General features: G+C 37.8%; 1 protein-coding gene across 11 annotated transcripts in view; it reads left to right on the forward strand.

The window, feature by feature from the left end:
- Nucleotides 1-26,418, forward strand: part of BMAL1 (basic helix-loop-helix ARNT like 1) — a 53,486-nt gene that overhangs the window by 10,160 nt on the left and 16,908 nt on the right. For 4 of the 11 annotated variants that reach the window (XM_082316718.1, XM_082316721.1, XM_082316710.1 and 1 more), the window contains exons 2-11: nt 14,246-14,310; nt 16,231-16,354; nt 17,081-17,228; nt 20,065-20,085; nt 21,102-21,140; nt 21,482-21,523; nt 22,480-22,637; nt 24,077-24,156; nt 25,183-25,275; nt 26,192-26,309. In XM_082316718.1, the coding sequence (XP_082172844.1) occupies nt 17,089-17,228; nt 20,065-20,085; nt 21,102-21,140; nt 21,482-21,523; nt 22,480-22,637; nt 24,077-24,156; nt 25,183-25,275; nt 26,192-26,309 (691 nt within the window). In that variant the 5' untranslated portion in view covers nt 14,246-14,310; nt 16,231-16,354; nt 17,081-17,088. Of the gene's footprint in view, nt 1-7,524; nt 7,544-14,245; nt 14,311-16,230; nt 16,355-17,080; nt 17,229-20,064; nt 20,086-21,101; nt 21,141-21,481; nt 21,524-22,479; nt 22,638-24,076; nt 24,157-24,460; nt 24,508-25,182; nt 25,276-26,191; nt 26,310-26,418 lie in introns of those variants that run through there. The other 7 variants (XM_082316720.1, XM_082316719.1, XM_082316715.1 and 4 more) reach the window with 5 other exon arrangements.

The raw sequence follows: 26,418 nt of genomic DNA on the forward strand, positions 1-26,418 counted from the left end.
TATCAGGTTTCTACTTAAAGAAGAAACATTAGGGATAAACAGAGTTAACTTTAATTTCCCTTTCTAGCAAAGCTAATTGCATGTTGTAGTGAAGCATCATAGTTTTCTACCTTCAAATACAACACAACATAGCCCTTCTAACTCCTCCCTGTGATTTAATTTGGCTGAGTCTTTGTTTGTTTGGCAACAGTATGTAAGTTTTTCTTCAATCATTCTTTATGGTGTAGTTCTGTATTTTCCACGCATCCTTCCAAAAGTGTACTCATCAGAATCTTTTCCACATGTGAGCTAATCATTGTCTTCCACCCTTAAAAGGGGTGGGCAGTTAGTTCCTGCTGGCTTCCTGTATTCTTGTGTTCCGCTTATCTTCACGGTTTTCACATTCCTGCTTCTCAGTCTGTAAACATCAGTCATCTTAATACAATTATATTTTGATGTTTTTATGTACCATTCTAATACAGAACAATGTTTCTTAAGCCTAACTTACCTGGATGTTGAATAGCATTCATACAGGTTCTTTCTTGACTGTGCTCCTGTGTTAGAGATTGATTTAACTCTAGTGTTGATAAAAGAGGCTCCTATAAAAGGAGTAAATTTATTTGAATCAGCAGCTCACAAAAAAACCAAAACTAAACAGCCGCTTTTCAGACTGTTTCTTGAATATTTCTATTACACTGGAGGCTTTGTAGGCTTATTCTTGCTGTAGTATCCCTATAGAAGTTAACCTGTGTGTTCTCATGTTCAGATGTGTGTTTGCTAGGTAAGTTTATATGTACACTTACTGTTGAGCTCATCATCTCTCCCTCTCCTTTGTACGATGCTGGTCCTTTTTGACTCCCTGAATCACCTTACTGTGATCTACTCAGACTTGTAGATTTTTTTAAAACTTATTTTTTGGCAGGATTAGTTTTAATCTGTCTTGGGTCTCTGAACACTTCAGTGTGGGTTTAGGTGAGTGCCAGTGCTGTATGGGAGTATGCAGCTGAAAGGTGAAGCTAGGAGGTTAACAACTCTTGCAGTCACACTTCAGTTACAAAGGGCTAAATGTTTAGATTTGCAACTTCTCATCTAATAAAAAAAAGTAAGAATTCTGTCACATGAATCTCCCAAAGAGAGGTCTATGCTGCAAGGTAAAAATCAATGTAGTCCCGTATTAAATAAACTAGCTAACTGATTCATACAGTTAAGGTTTGTGATCTAAGCAAGGATTAGTCAGGAGCAGTGATTCTGGCAATTTCCACCTGGCTTCATCCCTGATGTTACGCTAGTCAGGATCTGTATCAACTATATGATGGCAGAAGAGACTCTTACTGGTGAGAGGCCCAAGTGGTGCAGGTTGGCCTGTTCAGTTATCACTCCAACAGCCTGTGTGGCTTGGTAAGATCTTGCTTAAGAAATATATGAGCCATTTCTAACTAGCTGCCAAACAGTTACATATCTGTATATCACACTTGTAAGATGAAGGTTTGAAGTGGCTGAGGGTGGGAGGACATTACTGGTTGGCAGTTCCCGGTGCAATGCTATAGACAAGTGGACAAATGATTTTTTTTTTTTTTTTTTTTTGCTTGGTAAACAAGGATATCAAGCTGGATACAAAAGTAGTTTGATCTATGTATGATGTTAATGATGATGTAATTTTAATACTTTCCTGTACTTTATAAAGTGCTTATAGAAAACTGAAAAGAGTTCAAGGGATGAACTGTTTTGCAAACACAGCCTTACAGTGGGAGATCAAACAAATGCAGCTAAAGTTAGTTAAAGGAGGAAAAAGCAATTCACTGAATTCATCCTTCAGTTAATGACCTGATGAGGTTACCTGGTAGGAGAAAATGAAATGAAGTTTAGTAGCCAATAGGTGACCTACTCAAATTCAGAGTAGAAAAGTTGGAAGTTTTGAACAAGAAGAACTAAGCTTTGGAACAGAAAAAATAGGAGGAGGGTAATAGATTCTTGCAACATATCAGTTCATCCAGGATATCTTTCTAAAATAAACTTTGGCCTGAATTACAGCATATCAGTTTGTTGTATAAAATAGTAGATGAGGTTACCTCCTATTGTGGAGGAGATCGGAATACATGATCATACAAGGGAACAAATCTGAGTGAATCTGGTATCAGTATTAAGATAAAACTTACGTACTTTTCTCTACGCTGCAGTGTGCTTGAGTAGAAGGAAGCTGAGGGACACACAGCTTTAATCAGACTGTGAAGGAGAGGGAAGGCCAGAAAAACTTGTAGCAGAGAGGAGGGGACCATCTATAAAGACTCTTGCAACCTTTCTTCAAAACAACTTAAGGTTAAAAGGTTAAAAATACTACTGGGGATTCTCATATTGTTATTTTGTAAGGCATAGATAAAATGTAATATCTAAGAGTTTTGTTCAGCAATGCTAAAAAGCAAAGCAAACCTCACCTTCGATCTGTAATCTTACTAATTAAGGGGGGCAAAATACAACTTCTCTGTTTTGAAATAAGAATATCAAGTTTTAATACCAATGATTTCTACAAGAACAACATTTCAAGCACTGATACTTGATGGAGACAAAAGGGGGAGAGAAACCTGAAGGGTTGATGTCCGTATTCAGCAAAAAAAGATGTAGTGATTTAACGTGAAGATAATGGAAGGACATTTATATTTGTTGGTGAAGTTACTCAAGGTAAATATTTTGTGTTTAGTCAGTTACTTCAGAATTTATTGAATAGAAACTTAAGCTTGTACCTCTAGGGACAAAGAATAAATTCAACACATACGGAAGAGGAGACAGAACCCTTGAAGACAGCTGAAGGGGCTTTAGCAGATATCCTTAAACATTTCAGCTGAGCACCAGATGGGGGACTGAGGCAAAAACAAATAGAAAAAGGGTAGGTATTTCTCTGGTGAAGTCAGGGCAAAATAGTGTATGAGACTGTAGATCATGTTCTGAAGTGAACATTGCAGAAAAACAGGACTCTGAAAAAAGCCAGAAATATTTATATCTAGTGGCTAGTATATGTGATTCTGAAATATGTGATTCTTTTCTGTTCTATTCTAAGCATGTTTGTCTGGTTGACGTTTTCCCCATGTGTTATCAGTAACAGTTTCCCTACTTTGCTGGCTCCTTTGGCCTCTTTAAAACAGAATAGTGAGCTCTGCTTGATGATTTGAAGTTTAATTTCATACTGTAAGCAAGACTTCAGGTAAGCGGAGAACTGTGTGTATTAACTGAAGTGCTTAGCAAGGTGGAGTGTGGTACGGCCGTCCTGGGTGTTTGTTTTGGGTGGTTTGTGCCTACTGAATTTTACATTCCTGCTCAGTGCTATTGTTTCTAGCCACTGCATAGGAATTCAGTTGTTTAAACTGGGTTTGAAATTCCACTTATGAAAGCAGATACCTAACATATAAATCTTGTTTCCTGTATTAGACTATTTTTTCTAATAAGCTAAGCTTCTACATTTGCCTTGCTAAACTCGGTGTAATGTATACTGACTGAATTTAAATCTTCCACTTGGTGTTAAGTGATGTTATTGTGATAACTGCAGGTTAGTTGACTTAAACCAGAGGTAACCTAGAAAAGTTTTTTGAGGATGTTGTACACTTTACACTTTCAGTGTTCGTGTTCCATGTGTGTCATTCTTGTAAGTAGAATTTTTCTCTGAATACTTAAAAATTGAGATAATGTTCTTTTGCTAATACTGAAAGAAGGCAAGAGTGACCGTTGCATGCTGTACTGAAGACCCAGTTCCTCTAGAGTCCCGTCTCGAGCAGTGGCTGTGAGTGGCTGCCTGGTGAAGAGTAAGATGAGGGCAAGCGTGTGTCCTCTCATACTGGCCCACGGTTATTTTCAGCTCAGGGACTTTACCACCACATCTGGCTTGTGACCCTCAGCAGAATTCCTTTCCATGAACTGGTCCTACCTCTCTTTGGAAACCACACGACCTTCTAGCCTTCCTGTTATTTGGCAGAGGGTTTCCACAGCCTACCACCTCATGTGTGAAGAGCTGTGTTGTTTTCAACCTTTCAACCGAGCTTTGTTTGATGTCCTTGTGGCATTTGATGATTTTATAGACCTTGGTCCTGTTGGTTTACTAAGCTGAAGAGTACTAGCTTGCTTCATTGTTCCTTATACAGAACTCATTGCCTGTCTTGTTCCACTGAGCAAAACTGGAAAGTTTTCCATTTTCTAATAAATATAATTGCTGTGGATTTATTGGATGATATCCAAGTCGTCCTCCGTACTGTTCAGGAGCTGTAAATAATTATGAGCGTTTGTAAGTGGTAACTAAGGGACTGTATTATTAATATTTGGCACAAGCCTGCTACTTGCGGAAATAAGATCATCTAAACCTACTTAAACTTCTTGTGGAGGAATGTGAACTGTCTAGTGATCCTTCCTAGGTCTTTTGGGATCGGACTGCGTAGGTCGTGGAATGTTCTCTTTTGGAATAAAACAATGGGTTGGAAAAACTTCTGCTTGCAACTGTTAGTCAGATGTCCCTTTGCTCTGTATTGTATCCCCTCTTCATTTGGAGGGGGAGGGAGTTGTTGCATGGGTGGATCTTTGATCCAAGGAAAAGCAATCATTAAAAAAAAAATAAAAAATGCAGCCTTCAGTTTTACCAGGAGTCCTTTTGTGTTGTGTGTGGCTGTGTTTTTGTTTTGTTTTGTTTTTTTCTGAGCAAGTTTTCTTTCTCTTTTGCCCATGTTTGGTGTTGGCATGATTTTTTATCTGTTTTTTCTTTCCTGTGGATGACACACTTCTTCTGCACTTGCTGTCTTTTTCTCTTTTTTTTTTTTTTTTTGGTAACAATCAAGATGTCTGCATAGCATAGGGACCCTATTCAGTGAATTGCTAGTGCTCCCTGATCATTACTCTGCCTGTATTAAGGGCTATCTTGATTTGGTAATGTCAGTCTTTGTTCTAAATACAACAGCAATTTTAAAACACTTTTTCAGTTTCAGTTGTAATGTAAAAGCATACAGACTTTACTGTTGATTTAAATTAGAAATCATAGGTTTAAAACCTGCCTGGAAAAACAGAAGTCTGAGGCTTGCATCCAGATGTACCTCTGGCAGCTGAATGTCACAGGTTTGGAAATTTGGTGGTTCAATGTCAGCATTAATGTATAGACACACAAAAAAAGAAACATGTTTCATCAGCCATTTCTGTAAAGGGCTTTCCTATTGCTGTAGGCCTTTCTCAAGAAAATAAAACTTATACTCCTACTGAAGCAATGAATACAGAGTAGATAGGAATGCTCATCTACTGGGCTTATATATTCATAACTTGTCATTCACAAAAGAACAAACTCCTGAGCAGAGAAAATGTCATAGTGCAGGTGTGCATCAGTAGAAAGGTGTCAGCACACTTTGCCTTGCTCAAACCATGGAGGGATTTGCATGTTGAAAACAAATCCTGCTGGAGTGCTGTGAATAAGCTGAAAGTGCAGTTAAGGGGTATAACAGGGATATTGTAACCACTCACTGCAGTTGAAAGGGACAGTTCTGCCCCTTCCCCTCTTCTGGCATGTCTCACCCCCTTGCGTTGTGCTGGTTCTGGGTATCATCTGGCCTTTCAACCTAAGATGGTTGAGCTTGCTAAATCCCCAGCAGACTGTGCTTTCTGTCAAGTTACTCTTATTCAGCCTGATGAGCAGATTGATTCGACACACTGTACAGACAGGCTCTGGGGACTGTATAAAGTCTGTGCTGGAGTACTGGAAGGGAAATCTGGGGGAAGGGGGACAAGGAAGAGAAGAAAAAAAGGGAGTAAAGCCACCCCTTTGATGACACTGAGATGTTGTATCCGCTGTTCTGTGGAACTTTACTATGAGGTTTTCAACAGTATCTTGTGCTTATCCTGGGTTAGACAACTACTTTTTCCAAGCCGCATAGCTGTTATTGAGGTACTTACTGCTCTGGACATGAATGTAAAAGGAAATATTCTGCATGGTTTCTCCCTAAATTATCGCTTGATTTGCTCCACCAAGTCTTACTTTGAATGCTGTGATTTACAAAGCCTCGGAAGCAAACATTTCCCAGATGCTGGCTTCAGGGAAGTGCACACTGTACGGTATTTGGGGCTCAACTTGGAGATGTGTCACATTGCACAGAAATTCCGGTTTATCCAAGTAAAAGAGAAGGAAACATAAAAAGTAGAGTGCTGTGGCAGAAGTTGCCAAGAGTATGTCACTTATGCATTCAGTATATGGTATGATGACACATCTAACTTTACTTGTAATGTCCTGTTAAAGGACTTCTTTTAATTGTCATTTTGGTTTCACAGTCATTTGAAACTGGTGAAAGTGTGATGTGAGACTAGAAGAAGCCATCCTGCGGTCACGCTTGCCTTGTGCTGTGGCAGTACTAAGCACGACTGTTGGGTGAGCAGCTGAATGGGTAGTTTTCAGCTATAGCAATTCTGCTCCTAATGCACTGGATCAATATTAGTGCTGGCCCTAGGGGAGTGTTGGGAACTTGCCCTACTTCTTAGTGTTCCCTGTTGCTGCGGTTCCTAACGGCTTTATGTGAATCTCTCGGAAGAGCAGAGTATTGGATAATGCCACAGTATGAGCTGTCATAACTCTGAAATGCTGCCTTTCTTAGCATTAGCAGCAGATTGCTCATTTAAAAACCAGGATTTTGGGAATGGGGGAGGTTATTATTTCTGAAGCATTGAACAAGACTGGAAATGGCATGTGTATCTTTTTTTGAGGTTTGTGTCTTTGCATGTTTTGTGGAAACCGTGCAAGTGCTGAATTGTCGCAGTGCCTCAGTTTTCACTACTTTGATTTGGATTTAACTGGCAAGTAGTGTGAATTCAGGAAACCAAACTGCTGAGCTTATTTATGTTAGTGTTTATTGTTACTCCACATATATCAAAGGGACTCCAGGTGCAGAGACAAGTAGCTGAGGCTATTTGCATGAGTGTGAGTGGGGAGGGGTTATTTTCTTAAAATGGGAAGTTTGTAAACAATTCTAACTTGCAAATTTCTTCATTGCCACACATAAACTTTGTTAACTTAACACATACAGTAGCTATGCCATCATTGTGTGTTCTTCTGCATCTTTTTTTTTTTTTAGCAGACTACCTACTCATATACTTAACAAAAAGCTGTGATGCTTTCCTGTCCAAAACGCAGTGGTGTAGTGGGAGAACAGAAATGAAGTTGAGCCTCTAATGTAGTACTGAGATAGTCTGAAGGAAGAAATATTGATGTTCATACGGATGTGATGCATATGTGTTTGACAGCTGATTTTGTGTAAAGTTAAGTCAAAAAAAGCTTTTAAGAAACCAGTGGGGAAAAATGAACCTGTCAGGGGTGTGTGTGCTAGAGGATACAGTAGAGAGGCAGCCGAGTGGGGAATACCCCAGCTTGGTTCCAGGCAGGCTGAGAATATCTTCCTTTTCCCAAGGCTTACTTTAGGATCGAAGGGGAACTGACAGCCTGTCAACTTGTCTTTGTCAGGGTGGCAGAGTGGTGAGAGCAGGGACGGCTTCTTCCAGACAGCGATGGCATTTAGCAGGACCAGAGGGAGTGTGCAAAAACTGGAAATGAAAGTATAAGGTATAAATATAACCACCTGTGTCTACACTCCTTGTTGTGATATTTTTGCCCTGTTGTTTCTATGCTTTGTTCCCTGAAGATACCAACTCTTTAGTTGTAGTTTGTTTGGCAATAGATATCTGAATGAAAGGTCTCACACATGCCAGATGCGTTTGGGTTTGTTGTAGTAATAATGTGCCTGGAAAACACAATCAACTGTATGCAGTGTGTCTAACAATATTTGGACCAGGTGATTCAACCCAAAGGAGAATGCAGGAAACTAGGTTTGTCACCTTAATAAATGCACTTCAGAGACTAAAAGAAATGTGTAGTGTTCAACCTATTAAACTGAAAAATGGCTAACATCCCTGAATGCATAAACTTTAAAAGTCAAGTGAGGAAATATTACTTGGGTAGTATTAGTCATGCCAGAGCGTGAATGTATTGTCTAGTTTTGATGCCTACAATACCCCCGGAGGAGGGGAGAAGAAAATTAAAACCTGACAAAACCACAGAAGGATTTGGTGACTGGAAGCTGGAGTAACTGATGGAGTACTAAAATAGTGCTTTGCCAGTGAGAAGAGTGGATTGGGTTGAAGCTTGTTCTCACTTGAAATCTTTGAATCAAGACATCCTATGGATACCTTTTAGAAGACACATTTCTTAGAACTTCTTCTGAGAGGATTTTGCCTTCTTGCCATTGAAAGACAACTTTGGCTATTATGAACTACGGGAAGAATATTTGCCAAATTATTGAGGATACAGGAGCTTCACTTAGCTACAGTAAGGAAATTAAACTTGCCCAGAGCATGTCATGGTCATAATAATACTTAAAATGAACAGTTAGGCTTCAGGACATTTGTAAGCTCTAAATTAGAAAATGTGTATTTAACTGCATGAAACTTTGCTTGTTCAGTTTGGGTAATTGGAGGGTGAAAATATCCTTAAAACTTGTATCTAAGGCATCTGTCTGCTGTAAACTAGTGCTCATATTAAGGAGTCAGATGAAATCTTGGAACAGAAGGCTGCATCTTTTGGACTGCAAATGCAAAAGGTAGCTATTGCCAGTTGCGAGTTAAAGCTGCACCGATTTGTAAATTCACGCTGTTTGTGTAAACATGAGGAGTGAGTTAAGTAGCTTACCTACTTGTTATCTTGTATGCTTCTCCTGCTCTGGAAATGTCAGTCCAGGTTGTGTACAGTCCTCTTAAGGAGAAATTTCTAGTTTTCCAAAAATTTTTGCTTTGAAGTTGACTCTGCAGTGCAGCACAAGATAAGACATCTTATTTTGTTGACAGATCAGAAGCAATGTGTAGAACTTGGGAGACTTCACAGAACCACTGCCGCCTCAATTGAGAGGGTTTTTGTTGTTTTTTGTTGTTGTTTTTTTTTTTTTAAGGTTTCTGATCAAAGCACACTGGAAGTACATAAGCTACTAAAGAAGTCAACAGTAACTTTGATTAGGTTTTTACTTAAAGCATAATTAATGCTGGCTAATTGATTTATCCACATGGTAGGATGGATTTCCCTGGGTCTTTCAGCCCCCCCCCCCCCCCCCCCCCCTCCAATTGCTTGGATGGCCTGGGGTTGATGAACAAGGTTGTGAAACAGTACATCCTTCACACATTGGAGGCTGGACCTGGCTTGGAAACTCAGTTTTTTACTTTAACTGTGTATGGGTCTGTTATTACTAACAGAATAATGAATTTTGGTGTTAAATGAGTAGAATTAGATATCTGGCCCAAAGGACTTAGTTTCTGTTGTCTATTAATTTTAAGTCCTCCCCCCAATTTTGTTGAAAATAGGATACTTTGTTCCTTCCCACACGTGCACAAAGTCTTCTAAAGGATTGGAATGAATGAATATTAAATACTACAGCTTGACATAGATTTTGTGAACTTACTTTACCAGCATTTAACATTGGTGGACCATATTTTTAAATGTAAAATATAATTATTTTGTTCTATAACTTACACTACAGAAATTCTGGGATGCTGTGCTGAACAAAATGTATGTAGCATTCTCTTAAAGTTGGTTTGATTGGTTTGATTTTTTTTTTATTGTAAATAATCAAAACACTTATGAAATTGAGCTCAGTTCTTTTCCTACAAGCAGCTGTTCTTGGACTAACTGATTTTTATTCCATTTTGGTTGTATCCATTTCCAGTGAAATCAAACTGGATGTTTTTGATCCACAGGACCTGTTGAAATAAGGCATCCAAAGGCATGAAGGAGTGTGCTAATGAAGAGTGGATCTTGCATTGATAATTATACCTGGGTGTAATTCTTAGTGTAATTTTTCTTACTCTTTGTAGGAGATCGGCTGTTATCTTACAGATTTTGTATGACAGCTATACTTTTTTGTAAAAGCCTCCTTAAAATATCCATCTTCTTGACATCTGAGATTAAATCTGAAAATACGTTCCTAGAATACCTGTGGGGATCTTGGTGTGTCTGTAAAATGTCATAAGGCACCTAGTAAAATGTTTGCACAGCTCTGAGGCAGAATTCACGGGTTCCTGCTTTAAGTAGACACATCTGAACTGGTTACTCTCATTCTGGCCACTGTGGCTGAGCTTAGAAATTACTTCAGCACTGATACAGTTACATGCAGTATCTAGTGATGTGAGGACCAGTACTTTTTGCTTCCAGAAGCCTATAGAGAGGCTATAATTTGCTTCATGTGTAGGTAACAGCTGTGTTTAGTAGGTGTGCTGCAGAAATCCCTTGAAACCTGGTGTTCCAAGAAAGGCAAGTCCATGTTATTTTCCCTGTGGAAGCAGTTTATGGAAACCTAAGAAGAACATGTATTGGAGGACTGATTATTGAAGCAGGCCAAGTTCTTTTGATAACAGCAGCATCTTAGTACTGATTTCCAAGAGTGTGCATCACCACCTGTTTACAAGGGCTTGATTAGTTCTTTTGTGATGTTTCCTCTTGATGGCTGCCCAAAATGAAATACCTGAAGAGGCCAACATAAGCTTACTTCAAAGAATAAGAGCTCAGAGAGTCTAATCTTGGCTGACGAGAACCTTATACTAGATCAAGCTTTCAATAATGATTGCAAACTAGCAAGCTTTGTTGAAACACTTTTTTTAGCTGGGATTCACTGAATAAGTAGAGAGGCAAATGGTCTTGAGACGAGACAGGAAAAGAAGTCTCCTGTGTCTGAGGGTCAGCCAGTTAGTCAGGATGCTGCTGCTTCTCATGATGATACAATCTCCAGACCCAGTGGCTGTTCTGTAGAATTGTATACTAGACTTTTACCTATATGACTAGAGGTGTATACCAGTCCCCTGCTAGGGAGGGAAGTACTTCATCCATAGCACAGACAGACCCCTTTCAGTCTAAACAGGTTTGATTCCTGGAATTGGCATGGATTGGCTTTGGTTTTGTTCCAGTTTTCATTTTTTGCTGGGAAGATGGTCCATATCTCCGTCTCTAAGGCCTTCCCATGGGACTGCACCAGCCTTGAAGCAAACACTTACCTGCTTCACTGAAAGAAGAACATGAGCTAGGATTTTTTGGGGTTGTTAAATCTGTCCAGTTCTCTTTTGAGAACTAGGCTCTTTTCCTCTCTTTCCATGCTGTCTGAAGCTTCATACTTACAGATAATACAAAACAGGGAGGAGTGAGTGATATACCACATGGATGTGCTACCAATCAGAGGGATCTCGACGAGAGCAAAAGATCGGCAAGAACCTGTCAAAGTTCAACAAAGGCAAATGCCAAGTCCTGCATCTGGAGGGGAAAAACCCCATGCCCCAGTACAGACTAGGGGCTGCCCATCTGGAAACCAGCTTGGGGGTCCATGAGCCGGCAGTGGTGCCCTTGCAGCAAAGAAGGCCAAGAGCCTCCTGGATTGTGTTAGGAGCAGTGTTGCCAGCAGGCTGAGGGAAGTGATCCTTCCCATGTACTGAGCACTGGTGAGACACTTCTGTGTTCCTGGGTCTAGTTCTGAGCTCCTCAGTGCAAGAGAAAGTTATTTTAGTTACTGCTTATTCTTGGTTTTGGAGCAACAGAGAAGTCCTTTGTTAAAATAGCTGGAAGTAAAAGTTTTAAGTACTTTGCCTTTTAAGCAAGGAGAGATGGGATCTGATGCCTCTCTTGAACTGGAAGTCTAAGAGCTCTATAAACAAGACAAAATTCAGATTATTGTCCTGTGGCTCCATTACCACTATCACAGTCTGGAAAACTGTCTTTTCTCAGAGACACCAGTGATGAACAGACCTGTTTTTGGTAGGGGAGTGCATGTGGACAGTATATTGATCTGTTGAGAAACTGCCTTTACATTAACTTCCTAGAGCTGAAAGATGTTCTTTGTGCCTGTGGAGGTTTTTCTTCTGTTTATTGGAGACTTTTTTTCCCCTAAATTAAAATGATTCATCTTGTAGCTTTGTGGCTGGTTTAAATTCATAGGATGCTTCCCTCCAGCCTGCTACTTTTTCCTTAGGAAAGGTGGGGAGTAGCTACTTGAACAGTTAGTCACTTGAGCCGCTGCAGGCTATGCCTCTGCCTTCCACAGAGCAGGAGACACTTGTGCCCTGTTGTGAGGGGCTGGGTAGCAGCAGCTGCCAGCATGAGAGGTGCAGGAGGCTGTTGGACCACTGGTGCTCTGTGCGTGTGATTAAGGACGGGGTCGAAAAATGAGCTACGGATGTCGCTAAGGGCTTGGGTCAGGAAGAGTTCCAAAACTCAGATGTGGATTCTAGGCTGCCAGGGTTGTTGAACATGCTGATGAGTGAGTGGTAAAAGGATGACCTCAACAAGCAAAGCAGGGTAAAATCACTTCTTTGCTCCAGAGGGTTCGGTGAGATGCATCTGCATGTGAGAAGAAGCCACAGGGCTTTTTGTCTTCTGGGAGTACAGCGTGTTCTTGCAAATAATATTAGGTAGTTCAAGGAACACACATGTGCCATTAAAACAAAGCAGTATCAATATATTGGGCAAATACAAAGTATTCTGACAGCTGCTCCCTAAGTACTGAAGGAAAAGGAAAATACCACTGCTTGACTTCAGAGATCTTCCTTTGATTCGTACAGACTATTTCATAATGAAGATTCTGATGTAGGAGCCAGTTGCTTCTTGCAGCAGCCATGCCCCTGTGTGCCAGTATGCATCTTGAAGTCATCATAGGGACACTTGCAATCCTTGTGCTGCTGAGCAGAAATCTCCCACCGTTACTGAATGTGTGCACATCTGGAGTAGACATACATCTGCAACACCTCTTGAAGAAATATAGATAGTGTAGATAAATAATCTATTCTTCTGTTTCTTACTAGTTCATACTGTGACAGTTAACTTCTGAGATGAAATACTGCTGCGAAGGGAAGCAGATGATTTCCTTTTGGTAGCTGTTTTTGGTTCAGTCATTACGCATAGGGACAATGAGTATCTTTCCAATTACTTCTTAAGGAAACCACACCACAGTTTTCCTCTGTCATTGCAAAATGGTGCTTTTAAGACATGAGACACTTCTGATTCATAAAGTTATGAATTGCATTTTTTTAGAAGAAATATGTATGCATGTTGGAGATGGTTGACTCTTGCCTAGGGGTAACTGAAACGTGGTGCTTGTGTAAAGAGGTCTTGACTCCCGGATGGGTGCTTGGCAGATGTAGTTGACCTACTTTAGCTCTGACCTTGATTTGCTCAGGGGTGTTTACATACTCGTGATCAGCTTTGCTGCATGATTAAGCTAGTCACGTGTCATCTAAATTTTTTTTTAAGGGATGAACAGTAAGATTCATTTTTACTGTCTCATTAGCCTTATTACAGGGGATTGAGAAAGACTGAATGCGAGGGAGGGGAATCCTGAAGGAAGTAGTCCCAAAGGGGCTGTGGAGAGACACTGTCATATGATACCATGACAAAATACCATTTGATTCTCATCTACAGGAGAATTTATTCACGAAGTGGACTAGATGGCATTTTTTTCAAGTAGGTCCTTGGAGTACTTTGGCAACAGGCTGGGCATCATAAGTGGATGATTTGAACTTTGCTTATATGTATGGGTAACTTTTGTGTTCCTTCTCATAGAGGATTTTTCTGAGCCATTGAACAACTAGCAGCTGGACGCTGAAAAGATAGTAAAATATTCAATTTTTCAGAGTTTTAAGACAGCCTTGCAACAAAACATTTCTCGGAATTGTTCACTATTTATTATAGTGGGGCATGCTGATTTTTGCTCTGATCATTGGGTTGACATTTTCTTAACTTTAAACCTAATTTCAAGAGACACGTGTGATTCTTAACTCCTGTAATGCTAAAATGTAGGACTGTGGTTGTTTAGAACTAGGATGAGCATTTGGGACATGGTAGAGAAAGGGCTGACTTGAAAAGAAATTGAGAATTCTGTTTTTTATGTAATTTTGTTCTGCTTAAATGCTCAAGACACTTAAAATAGCTGCTTTGAAACTCAAATGTAGACACTTGGTTATAATTTAAAATAGCGCAGTTGAATGGATACTTGATTTCAAGAATTTTTCTATAAAACTGCTCTGAAATTTTTGTTTTGAGATGAACAACAAAGCAGGGGTTTTTTTGGTTTTTTTCTTTTTCTTTTTTTTTTTTTTTGCATTAAAGCATACCAGTGACTTGTGCTGTGTTCTGATTATTAGGTTAAAATGTTGACTGTTGCAGGCATTCTTAAAGGGAAAGGACTGTGTTAAAATTAAACCTCCTTTTTTTTTCCCCCCCTCCTTTTTTCTTTTTTAATTCCAGCTCATCCCAACCTTCTGTCTGAGGTCATCGTAAGTGGTCCATGAAATCATATTAAGCAGTAAAATGTGAGTTCAACAAGCACGCTCACGTATAAAGGTGTTCAGGAACTTTTGAAAGTTAATTGTGGGTGGTTGGGCCAGAAATTTTAGAAACTACTTGTTTCTAGTATGTGCATTGTACCGTGCTTGGGTTTTATATTAGGCTCCAAGACTGAATCATGGATGAATAGTAACTGGACAGCGTAAAAAAAGTGGCGTCGTAGGTAGTTTGGTGCGACAGTACTTTTATCACTGGATTCATAGGGCTTAGCCACAGGCCACGCTAAGTTTAGCTATAACTAACTTCTGCACATCAACTGATCTGCACATCAGCTGAGGCTGAAGATAATGTGTTTGCATCTGAACCAAGCACAGAGAAATGGTCAGTGAATGTGGTTTAACTGGTGGCTTGTAAATTAAGCTACAGTAATCTTGTAAACCACAGTAACATAATCGAGTTTATAGATGTTAGGCTACTTTGAGTAAGAGAGACAAAGCGGACAACTAGGAGAAGGCTGATATAGGAAGAAAGTAAGGCCTGATCTACAAGTAACGGTATTAGTGTGAATGAAAGCCTTGTAAAATAAACTGTGGTTATGGATTCAATGGCAATTTATAATTTGACTTAAATTTGTACTGTACTGTAGCTTCTGTCAGTGACCTTCTGGTGTCAGCTGACCTCTTCACTTGTCTGTACCAGTACGTCCATACATTTGCAAATACCTGACTCCTTTTTCATTTTTGAGAAGGGACGACAGAGAAGTTGTTGGGCGAGATGGACAATGAGCCCTCAGCAGCAGTTTGGAAGCTCTGCTTCTAGAACAGTAGTGATCTTCTGTTCACAAGTTGGTGGGCTTGCCTGACCTTTAAGAGCTGTGATCCTGACCGTTATTACCATAACAGGACCAGCAATTTAGATAACTTAAACTTTTGAAATAAATTCAGAATTTTCTATTCCGGCAGAGCTGAAGAGAATTATACCACTGTCTTCGGATTTTGTGAGGTTTCTGTTGGCTTGTAACTTTTAACATGTCTATATATCAGATTCAGTAGAATTGGTTATAATGTGGTCATGTTGACAGAATACTGGTTGTTTGACTTGCAGACTTCTGAGAGCGTCATGGGAGCTTGCTGATCTGTGTAACTGGGAAGTTCTGCTGTCATCGCAGGTTGGAAAGGCAGTCACAATGTTCACAGATGCATTTACCAGAAAGCAGTGTATCCAAAAGACTTTCAAGTTTTTTGCAAGAGGCAGACTTAGAACAGGTTTTAAGTCTTGCATAGTAAGTTTTGCTAAAAACTTGTTTTTTGACAGAAATTTGGAAGGGAAAGACATCCACCTGCAGACCAGCCACTAAGTTTACAGTGTAGTTGGGAAACACAGCTGGGGACTTGAGTTATAGTATGGGGTGTGGATTTTATTTAAAACTTGAAGCCTACAGAATAGAACGATGTTTAACCCCCTTTCCTTTGAAAATGCCAACTGTTGTTACAAGGGGAAACAAAATAGTAAGCCAAGCCCAAACTATCTTACTGCTACGGCCACCTTCAAAGTGAGGCAGCCAGGAGTGAAGGGATAAGTCTGCCTTTTGCACTCTAACAGCAGTTTGACTCGTTCTGGTAGCATCTGACAACAAATGTGTTCAGATCTGATCATTGTGAGCAGAGGGGTTTTATGCAAAGACCAAAGAATGATAAGCAGAGCCCAAAAGGAAGTGATGCTGAAGAGATCCCTTCTGTTCCAAAGCTTGGTCCATTGGAGATGCACATCCCAACATCTAACCTTTTTGATGATGGATAAAGCTTCTACACTTTATAAGGAAATTAAAATTCGATCCTTGAGTAGAAAACATCTATTTGCTGTTGTAAACTGCGTCTAAAACAATTGTTTGAAACAAACTTGCTTTGAAAGTGTTTTTTAAGCTTGCTGGTTTTCTTCCCATTCAGGTTTTTGAAAGTACTTGACTAACAGAATATGAGGCATGGAAAAGTTTTAAGGTGATCAACTGCTGCAGGCTGAGCATCATCATCTTTCCCCAGGTTGATCTAGGCTTCCAAGACAGGCTTTCAGGTAAAAACTGTTCTGTTTCACAGGTGATGCCATTTAGTAATAAATAAGCTTTTCACAGGGTTTTTTCCAACAATATAATTATTTGCAGTCTAGAGGGCTGAAATGTGTATGTTTTGGATGAAAAAGCTAATTAGATTTGTTTGTACCTTTAACTAGTCATCTTAGACCACCATTGGGTTATTAGGTTTTTATTTGTGGGGTCTGCTGTGGTGGTGGTGTTTATTTAACCTGATTTTCTATGGAAATCTTCTGAATTCTGTTCTGTGAAATTCAGTGGAATTAGAACTCTTAAAGCTTATGAACTTTGATAACATGATCTTCAAATGGAGACACACACTAAAACTAGTGTTCCTACTCTAAGACAGACAGAACTTATCCTTTATTTATGTTAGGTAGAAGCTGTTGGCTGGGCCAGTTAATAAAAGAGTAAACCTGGTTTAGTTAAAGATCACTCTGACAGTTCTTTAAAAACAATTGTTTTAAGTAGTGTGTTTTGAGAATGGTCATGGTTTGTATGCAATATTCAATATACCAGTAGCTGGAAAAGGAGAAATTGTCTATTATCTGTTTTATGGCAAAAGGAAATAATAGAATTGTTATTTTTTGCAGTTTTTAAGAATGCTAAGTTTGAAATTTGGGGTTTTTTTTGGTTAAAAATATATAAGTTTCTGCCTCTATTAATGCAGTGGGTTTTTTTGGTGTGTTTTTTTTTCCCCCCAATGTTAGACAATCCAATGGCAGACCAAAGGATGGACATATCTTCTACAATTAGTGACTTTATGTCACCAGACCCTGCTGACTTGATCTCCAGTTCCCTTAGCACTTCAGGAATGGATTGTAATAGGAAAAGAAAGGGAAGCTCTACTGATTATCAGTAAGTCGGATTTCTCTTGATTTAACACTGCTAAAAAGAGGTTGTAACACCACAGTACAGTGGGGGAGAGGATAGAAATATTTATAGTAATTTTTAAATAACCTTTTCTTAACAACCTGTCTTAAAGGTTTTAATAAAGAAAACAGCTACTATGCACTAAGAGGAAAGTTCACTATTTAAAAATAAAGCCTTCATCTCGGTGCAGCTAGAATTGAGGACTATTAAATGGGGTAAGGCTGAGGAAAGAAACCTTTGGCTGATGAGGGGGAAAAATGATAAAACCTACTGTATGTAGGTTGATTATATTGACCATTTACATAGGAAATAGAATGTCTGACTAGCAGGAGAGAAGATAATAAATTCATTAAAAAGCAGAAGCAAAACTGGGGATAGTTCCTTTTCTTCACCTATTTTTTGCCTTTTTAGCCACTTCCTATCAGTGTGCTGCCAACCTTTGCCTGATGAAGCTATTTTGGTCTCCCAGTTGAATATGAATCTGAATAGTCTCTGGTTTGTGGCAGTAGATCTGCCTTTCATGTAATCAGCTGATTTAATCTTGTGTTGATCCTCAACTGTAGGCTATTATTGCTGACAAAACAAAAACGTGGTTTCTTCTGAATCAGTGGTAGAATGTGGTTTTGTTTCAAGAAAGCTGCTTTTCTTCAAGGGAAGCTTGTAATTACAGTGCTTAGAAGCACTGTCCAAGCCATAGCTTCTCACTTGGGGCAGGTGTTTGAAATAGAAAGAAATCACACCAACTCGGCTTTAGAATAGTGAAGGTCGTGGTAAAGTTTGTCAAATTTCCAAACATGTAATGTCTTCTGCACTAGGTACACCAAGACCAACCTACTTAGCTCTAAGTCGCTGTGCAAACCTCACACGTATTGTAACTTTACAAAGCCTAGCTGCAGGGTAACTTGTGAATAGGTCCCATCCATTATTAATAAAGCTACGTAGTCCATTTTTATGTAACTTAGCACAATTTTTATCATTGCGAGCCTTTGGATTGTTGGCAGTTCTTTTCACAAGGAGGGGTAGAATTTTTAATCCATGCTGAGCATGACAAGAACTAGGTTCCCTGTGCATAGGACCTCTTTTTAGGAGAACTTAGTGCAAAATGTTAAGTGCTGTTTCAAGACCACAAACATACGGCATGTGTACCTTCTCTAATATGCATTTAGTCTTCCTGAAAAGTACATGACTCCCTCTAGTTGAATTGACTACTACAAAATTCAGTGAACAGCCTCAATCTGACCAACTTCCTCTTCTCTAGAAAGGATTTCTCCATCTTTATTCTTCTGGGTAGGAAGCATTGCTCAAGTCCTCTTTTCCAAAAGACAGCTTGCTCTTGTAAGTTAAAATTCTGCCCTTTAGGTTGTATGTGCATTTTATTAAATATGTGAAAACATTGTTTCCTTCAATCCTAAATAAATTAAGTTTACAAGAGCTGTCATGATACCGCAGTTCGTGTTGTGTTGCAAAGGAAATGGTGGCTAGTAAATATTCCTATTTTAAAATAGAACTTAAGGTAGACTTCCTTGATCCCTCCTTCTCTATGTATGTATCAGTAAATGTTCAGAAATGCTACTGTTCAGCTTTTTCTTCCTGTTAACAATTTATTTTTTACATAAATTGTCTGAGTGTCCAGTTTTGTGCTTCATTTACCAGTGAAGTTGGGAATTGGAAAATTGCTCATTTAAGTGTGTATTGTTAAGTTTGTGATAATTTCCTTTCTTGGGAGTAGTGTTTTCAGTTGAAATAATATATGATAAGCACACAAACTATTCTGAAGCATTTGTAACTTACCTTGTACCTCTTTTTAGATTTAGCTCTCTGAGTTTTTCTAAGGCTAAAATGAATTCTGTTACAACAAGCGTCCTGTAGCTAAAGGTGGCGTCACCGGTGGAATACTGATGCCTCGTTTCTGTTTCTAAGTCCTGTTCTAGACCTGCATGCTGTTTCTTTGTGAGCATCAGAAGTGCTTTGAGCCATTGACTGACAGGAACTCCAATGTGCAAATTGAGAGATGAAGAAAACCTTTAGCATTATTCAAACTTCTTTTAAAAACTAATCACAAAGATAATTGATTTAGAAGTGCAATGAATAATATGTGAAAGCCTACCATGTTTATTTTTAAGTAGGCTAATGTCCAATGTTGAACAGGAATAACTAGTATGTTAATGGCTAATAGGAGAAGATTTTTCATAAGGGTCTTATAAAACGTAGCCTCTTAACGTGTTAAAGCTCAGTGGTATTTCAGATCACTTTACAGTCTTGAAGTGATGCCAGCAGTTAGCTTTCACGTAGAAATTCTGTTTAATTTCCTTATGATATGATAAAGTCTGTATAAAGTTCAGAATTAGGACTTTAGTACTGACTAAAAAAAATTTTTATCTGTCCTGCTGGGCAGAATCAAAAACTGAGAAACTTGGGATAGATTTTTTTGTTTATTTGTTTCTGGCCTTTGAGTCCTCTGAAACCCTATTTATCTAACCACAAGGGCAACACACATAAGGCACAAAATCTTTCATTTCTGAAGATGAAACAATATATCAATGATTTGCATAACATAATTGAGGTTAGTTGTTTTACTAGTTTTTCACATTAAGTGTAATGAACTATGCTATCTTTTCTTAAAAAGCAAAATTATTCTTTCAGAAAGTAGATTAATTTGAACAAGCTTGTTTCCTTAGAATATGTTCACTCCTATTGTCTTGTTTTCATTGTGCTTTTCATTTCAAATAGAATATAAATTAGCCTGAGAATTTCAACAGAAAATGTAAGACGTTGTTCTTATTTCCTATATATGGTGTACTTTATTTTTCTTTCTTTTCAGACTTGATGGCTTTCCTTTTGAGTAAGTATAAACATTTTAATAATTGGTTTCACTTGAAAAAGATGCTTGGTGTTTTTCCTTGCCTCTCCCTCCCCTTTACCTAAAATTTGCTGGTAAAAATTAAACCAGAATAAGCCAGGCTTGCGAGTGTCCATTTAAGCACAGTTGTACAGATTTATATATATCAAAGCATTCTCTTACAAATTCTTTTGTCTAACAGTGCTGTGGTCTTAAGCATTCAACTCTTTTCACCAGATACGGCTATGAAAATGCTTTCCTTCTTATTTCTGTACACGTCTACAATATTAAAATGTAATAAGGGGGATCCTTTTTATTCTTCATGCCTCCTTCCTTACATTTTTTTTTTTTCATGTTGAGGCAAAAGTAAGCCATGTATCTACACTGAAAGTTGTACTAATTTAAAACGTGCCTGGCTAGTTTCATACAGTCTCTCATTCTGTCCATGAATTTAGCCATTTCCAATGGTTTGTTGGTCTAATTATTACCATCTCCTCCCCCAAAATCAACTACTGTAAGGCAAACTAAAGTGTAGAACACACAGGCATCTGCACGAAGTAATTCAGGGCAATTTGTGAATTTTATTATAGGCACTTTGATAACTGCCTCTGGTCGAACTTTTAACTACAGTAAATGCAAGTTAGTAGCCCTATTTCTGATGAAGGCATGAAAAATATCTGCTTTGATATGTCCTTTTATTTTTTTTGCCTCTTGTTAACTGAAAAACATTTTTGTAACAGATGATATCTTTGAACTGCAGCATGTTTTACTGTCAAACACATCAAACTGTGCCATTTTGTTAGCTCTGAAGGAGACACAACTAATTTAAGAAAATGTTTGAATATTACAAAAACCACACAACTTCTTTAGCCCTTCTAGGTTCTCACTTTTGTATTCTTATTTTTGTATTTAGGATTTAAAGATGACAAAAATACTTTATTCTAATTTTATGATAGTTTGATAACAGTTTTGTTAATCCTGCTTAATTTGTGATATATTGCTGTGTTCTCTTTCTGCAGGGAAGGTATGGATACAGATAAAGATGACCAACATGGAAGGTACTATTGATACAGTCACTAAAATGTTCGTTCCACAGTACTGACGTAGGATCCTGTGTGTAGATATCTCTTTTTAGTGTCACTGTGGTCAGGTGTCCTAAATTGTTTCTTTGCTGGGACAAAGGCTTAAGATTGCTGAACAAATTAAAACAGACAAACAAAAAAGCCCAACACTTTGAGCCACAGTATTATAAATAAGGAGATTTTCTGAAGAAAGGTTAAATAAACATTCAAATTTAAAAAAAAAAATTATTTTAATGAGGATCAGTAGGTAAGATGCATTAAAATAATTGTTTTCAGTGTTTTCAACACTATAACCTTGTGATACCATTTCTCAACAGATTGGAATATACAGACCAACAAGGCAGAATAAAAAATGCAAGGTAATACTCTAAACAAATATACTGAAAACAATTGATCTCTTGCCTTTTGCCATATATGAAATATTTGAATGCGTTTTTTTATCCTAAAAGTCTTTTTTTCTAGCTTTGACCTTCTCTTATTTTTCCATATCTTTGCACTGTTAATATTTTTCATGTATAAACTGCATATAGTTTTGTGAAAATACTAACTTGGTTTTAGTCACTTCCGTTGATATACAGACTTCATTTTCAATGTTAATATGTCTCTGATAATATTATATTCTTTATTTCAAATTGAGTAGTGGGTTGTAAAAGTGTTAACAATGACTCTTTAATGTGGGAAAATATAAAACGAAAATAAAATAACTTAGTGTTTATCATCATTTTTCCTGGTTAGGAAGAGTTTAGTTCAGAGGTATCTCAAATACTTCAAATGGAAAGCTGTAGGATGAGTAGAAGACTTATATTGCTACAGCAAAAGGTAGTTTTAAATACTTAGTGCATTCATACAGTATGCTGATTACAAATTCTTAATTGAATGCTTTATTCAATATTTATATACACTGGAATTTGCTTATCTGTGACCTTTATGATTCCAGCTATGTTTCAGTGTACGTGCTAAGAACAAGGTGGTGTACAGCAGTAAAAATCTCTAGATAATCTCATACTGTTTAGTGGATTGTTTCAAAACTGAGGATTCAGTGTACTGTATGGCCAACAGTATACGTGTTTCCTGGTAAACTGGAGCCGTGTGCTGCGGCCTTGCCTATTGCTTACAACTGTTACTCACCCAAATAATGAATATAAAATGTCTAAAGAATTCTGTATGTGGATGTCTTTTTCATGAGGATAAGAAAGTAACTTAATTATCAGGAGGAGGTTATTTTTGTGGTTTTGTTATACTGGATTTGAGGATTTTTTTATATGACTTATTTTCTCACATTTTTTTGTTTTTCCTCACCACCTTACTTGTTTAGGGAGGCTCATAGTCAGATTGAAAAAAGGCGTAGAGATAAAATGAACAGTTTCATAGATGAACTGGCATCTTTGGTACCAACGTGCAACGCGATGTCTCGAAAGCTAGATAAACTCACTGTGTTGAGAATGGCTGTCCAGCATATGAAAACATTACGTGGTAAGTTGATTGGGGGCGGAGGGGGTGGGGACAAGACGAGAGGAGGATGGCAAAATGGGGCTTCCCCAAAGTCATGCTTTTTCTCTCCCTTTCTTGCCCTTTTGCCAGAAAGGAGTAAGTTAATATGTTTTGGGAGGACTTCTCCCCTTTTCTTAGCATTTGAAGCTGCCCATTCATTTATAGCTTACTGGTTCATGGTCCAATATCCTGATCTGACTGGGAAACTTGTGGGTGAGAAAAGAATTTTCCATCCTCTGACCTGATTGATCACCATCACTAGATTCAACAAAAGCAATGCAGCTGAGGCAGGTGGGGGGAGGGAACAAAAGGCTCAAGTGGCAGTGCTTGTGTAGCACTCAGTGCTGTTAAGCAGGCAATGTGCAAAACTTGTTGGATAGAGAGGTTAGATTTCAGGTGTAAGTAATATTCCTACAGGACTTCTGAGGTTTTGCGTTCATTCCTTTAGCTCTGTGTGAAAGAATAGAGAGTACTTTGAAAATTCTGTTTTAGTCTTTTTAACCAGTTTCTGTTACAGGCACCCAAAGGGAGACACTTGGGTTTGGAAGAGTTGGGGTTGCTGCAAATTTCTGTACATCCTAAAGCTTCATATAAGAGTGAATCAGGGCTTGGGTACAATTGGCAATGATGGTGAAAGCTTAAGCTGTCAAGAAATATGCCCCTAAGAAAAGATAGTGATGCAGCTAATTTAAAGAAGGAGTCACTGTTCTAGTTTCTAGGAGACCTATTGTCTTCCAATCATATTTATCCAAGTATTTTTGAAAGGTTAAACTTTTTCTGCCACTGTCACTTGATTAGGTTAGTACTTCATAGCACTTCAGTGGTTACTAATTTGACTCTTTTTTTGCCTTTATGAAAGGAATGTAATGAGAAGCATTCCTCTTCAATAAATAGCTGCCTCGTTTGTTGCTAATTTTGGGCTTTTGGCATTGTGAGATGTCATTTTAATATTGTTTTTTGTCTTTGGCATGGAATGAGAGAACTGATTTTTTTTAAGTTCCTAACTGACAATCTGTTTACATGACCTTGTCATGTTTTACTAAGTTATAAAGAGAAGAAATAGTTGGAAGGTTTTTATGCTTTAAGCTCTTGTTTTTCATTTCTAATTCTGAGAATAGACTATAAATCAAGCACAGCATTTGGGTTAAAAAATATGTTGAGGAGCACTTGTATATCTCAGAAGGCATATAATTTGCATTACTGTGTAATGCAGTATTTGTGTTTTAGCAAAAAAGCTTCATCCTTTTTTGAGTTAATACCAACAGAGCTCATGTTGATAGTAAAACAAAACCAAAAAGCAACTTTCATTTTAAAGAATACCTGCAATGATAACAGTATAAGAAGGAGCCAAAGCAAAATTGCTCATTTAAGTGTGTATTGTTAAGTTTGTGATATGGGGATTGTTTGTTTGTTTTCTTTAGGTGCTACAAACCCATATACAGAAGCAAACTATAAGCCTGCTTTTCTATCAGATGATGAATTAAAACATCTTATTCTCAGGGTATGTTTCAGCTTTTGATTAAGAGATATTAATGGCTGTGAATATAACTCTCTCAAAGCAAAACACCAGTATTTTTCTGCCTTGTATCTCAGCTTAAGTATGTTCTGATTATGGAGGATAATGTAGAAATCTGCAAGACTACTGCATAAAATCAATGGGTTTTAATGATGACTAGTGTCTCTTAATTTAAGCAGAAAGATTTAAGAGGGAGATCTGAGGAAACTCTGATGTTTTGATGGTAACCATCAGAATCTTCAGTTATTTCATGGAATGAACCAAAATTATGTAAATTATTTTCTTGCAGACTTTCTGCCATGGACTACCTTGACATGATTTTCAGCATACAGTGATGTAACAAACACCTCTTTTTTTTTTTTTTTTTTTTTTTTGAGGTCACTGATGTAACATGACTTAGTATGTTTAGCTGCTTGCTGTATACTTCTTTTATAGTGTGGAGAGTATGTATCACTTGTCAGTAGTTAAGCTCTTCTGGTAGCTTGTGCAATTTGTGAAGCACTGCAGCGTATGCAGAATTTAATTTCTGCAGCATTGTGACTCTAAAGCTATAAAATTAGGGCCTAATCCTGCATGCTTGCATGTGAAAGAGTACTATTGAAATGGGCATTACTTGCCTGCAGGCACATAAATAAATATCCAGGTTATGTTTGGCTTCTAAAAGAGGAACTATGGAATAAATGCAGTTAAAAGAATATTTTAATTCAAAGGCATTATTAAACATAATCATAATATTATTGGACAAGACATGGATTCTTTCTTCCCATACAAGTGATTTGAAATTCTGGGCGTGATGCCCAGAATGATGCCAAAAATGTTTGCAGATGCAAAAGAAAAATCTTTCATTGTAATTTCATATCTTCCCTGTTGACTCAGTTATCTCTAAATGCTAAGACAGCTCTCCTAGTGTAGAAATTCTACTGTATACAAGGTGTTTTTAAATGTTATAATGATGCAATGAGGATGTATAACTTAGTAATTTACTTTTTTATTTTTCCCTTCCCTAATTAGGCAGCAGATGGATTTCTTTTTGTTGTGGGCTGTGACAGAGGGAAGATACTGTTTGTTTCAGAATCTGTCTTCAAGATCCTCAACTACAGTCAGGTATTCTTTTCCATTTTAAGTAATCTTAGGCCTTAAAAGATTTGAAAGCTTTTTTTTATGATTATGTGTTTATATGAAGGGGTATTTATGTGATTAGTCTATCTTGAAAGCTGAGATTTGTTGCAAAGAAAGAGCTTTTCTCTGTCGTGTCATTAGAGAAGATTGTTTCTGGTTTTCGTTCAAACTAAGGAGGTGAAAAGGAACTAACTTTACTTCACTGGATGCATTCTGATCAGGGATTTACCTACCCTCAGGCTTGTAAAAGCACTATCTAATTGGGAATGTAAGCAAATATTGAAAAATCAGTCTAAGGTTCTTCCAATAGCATCATGTGAATTTTTTGACTTAGTTTTCTTTCTGTCTGTTCTGGTTTTGCTAGTATACTTACTAATGGTAACTGGGAAGCAATTATACCAAAGCCAGGTTTTTTTAATATATGTTTAACATGAGGCTTAACTTACATTCTTCACTCTTTGTTATCTGTCCTCCTTACCAAATTTAAAAACTGTATTAGCTGCAAAAGTTTTCCTCGGTCAGCCTTTAGTTAGGTGTATACTAAATACCTACTCATCATGTAAATACTGAAAAAAGACATTTGCAATTAGGATTTTTTTCCATCAAATGTGTAGCATATGAAGCAAGACTGAAGACAAACCAGAATATTTGGTGGTGGTGGATTGAACATGCTATTTCTGCAAAACTCTTACTGAAAATAATGAAATAAATTACTATGCAATGTAGTCATAACTTCAAAATATATGAAGAAAACGTATCTTGCGTTAAATCCTGGATCTCAGATGTTTGATGTTCATTGGTTAGACCTATATGTAAAAGGATTATTTATAATAGGTGCTAAAATTGGGAAAATATACTGTACAATTATCTTAATTTTTGACTGAATATGCAATCTCTACAGAATGATTTGATTGGTCAAAGTTTATTTGATTACCTTCATCCTAAAGACATTGCCAAAGTGAAGGAGCAGCTCTCTTCTTCTGATACTGCACCACGAGAAAGGCTTATAGATGCAAAAAGTAAGTATTGCCACCTTTTGAAAAAGTGTCATGTAGCTTGAATATTTGCCTAATATTGAAAGTGTGTGTGGGGGGGTGCTGTTTGGATTGTGTGTCATGCCAAGGCAGT

The sequence above is a fragment of the Platalea leucorodia genome (genome assembly GCF_965183815.1).
Source record: "Platalea leucorodia genome assembly, chromosome: 7".
NCBI classification, from domain to species: domain Eukaryota; kingdom Metazoa; phylum Chordata; class Aves; order Pelecaniformes; family Threskiornithidae; genus Platalea; species Platalea leucorodia.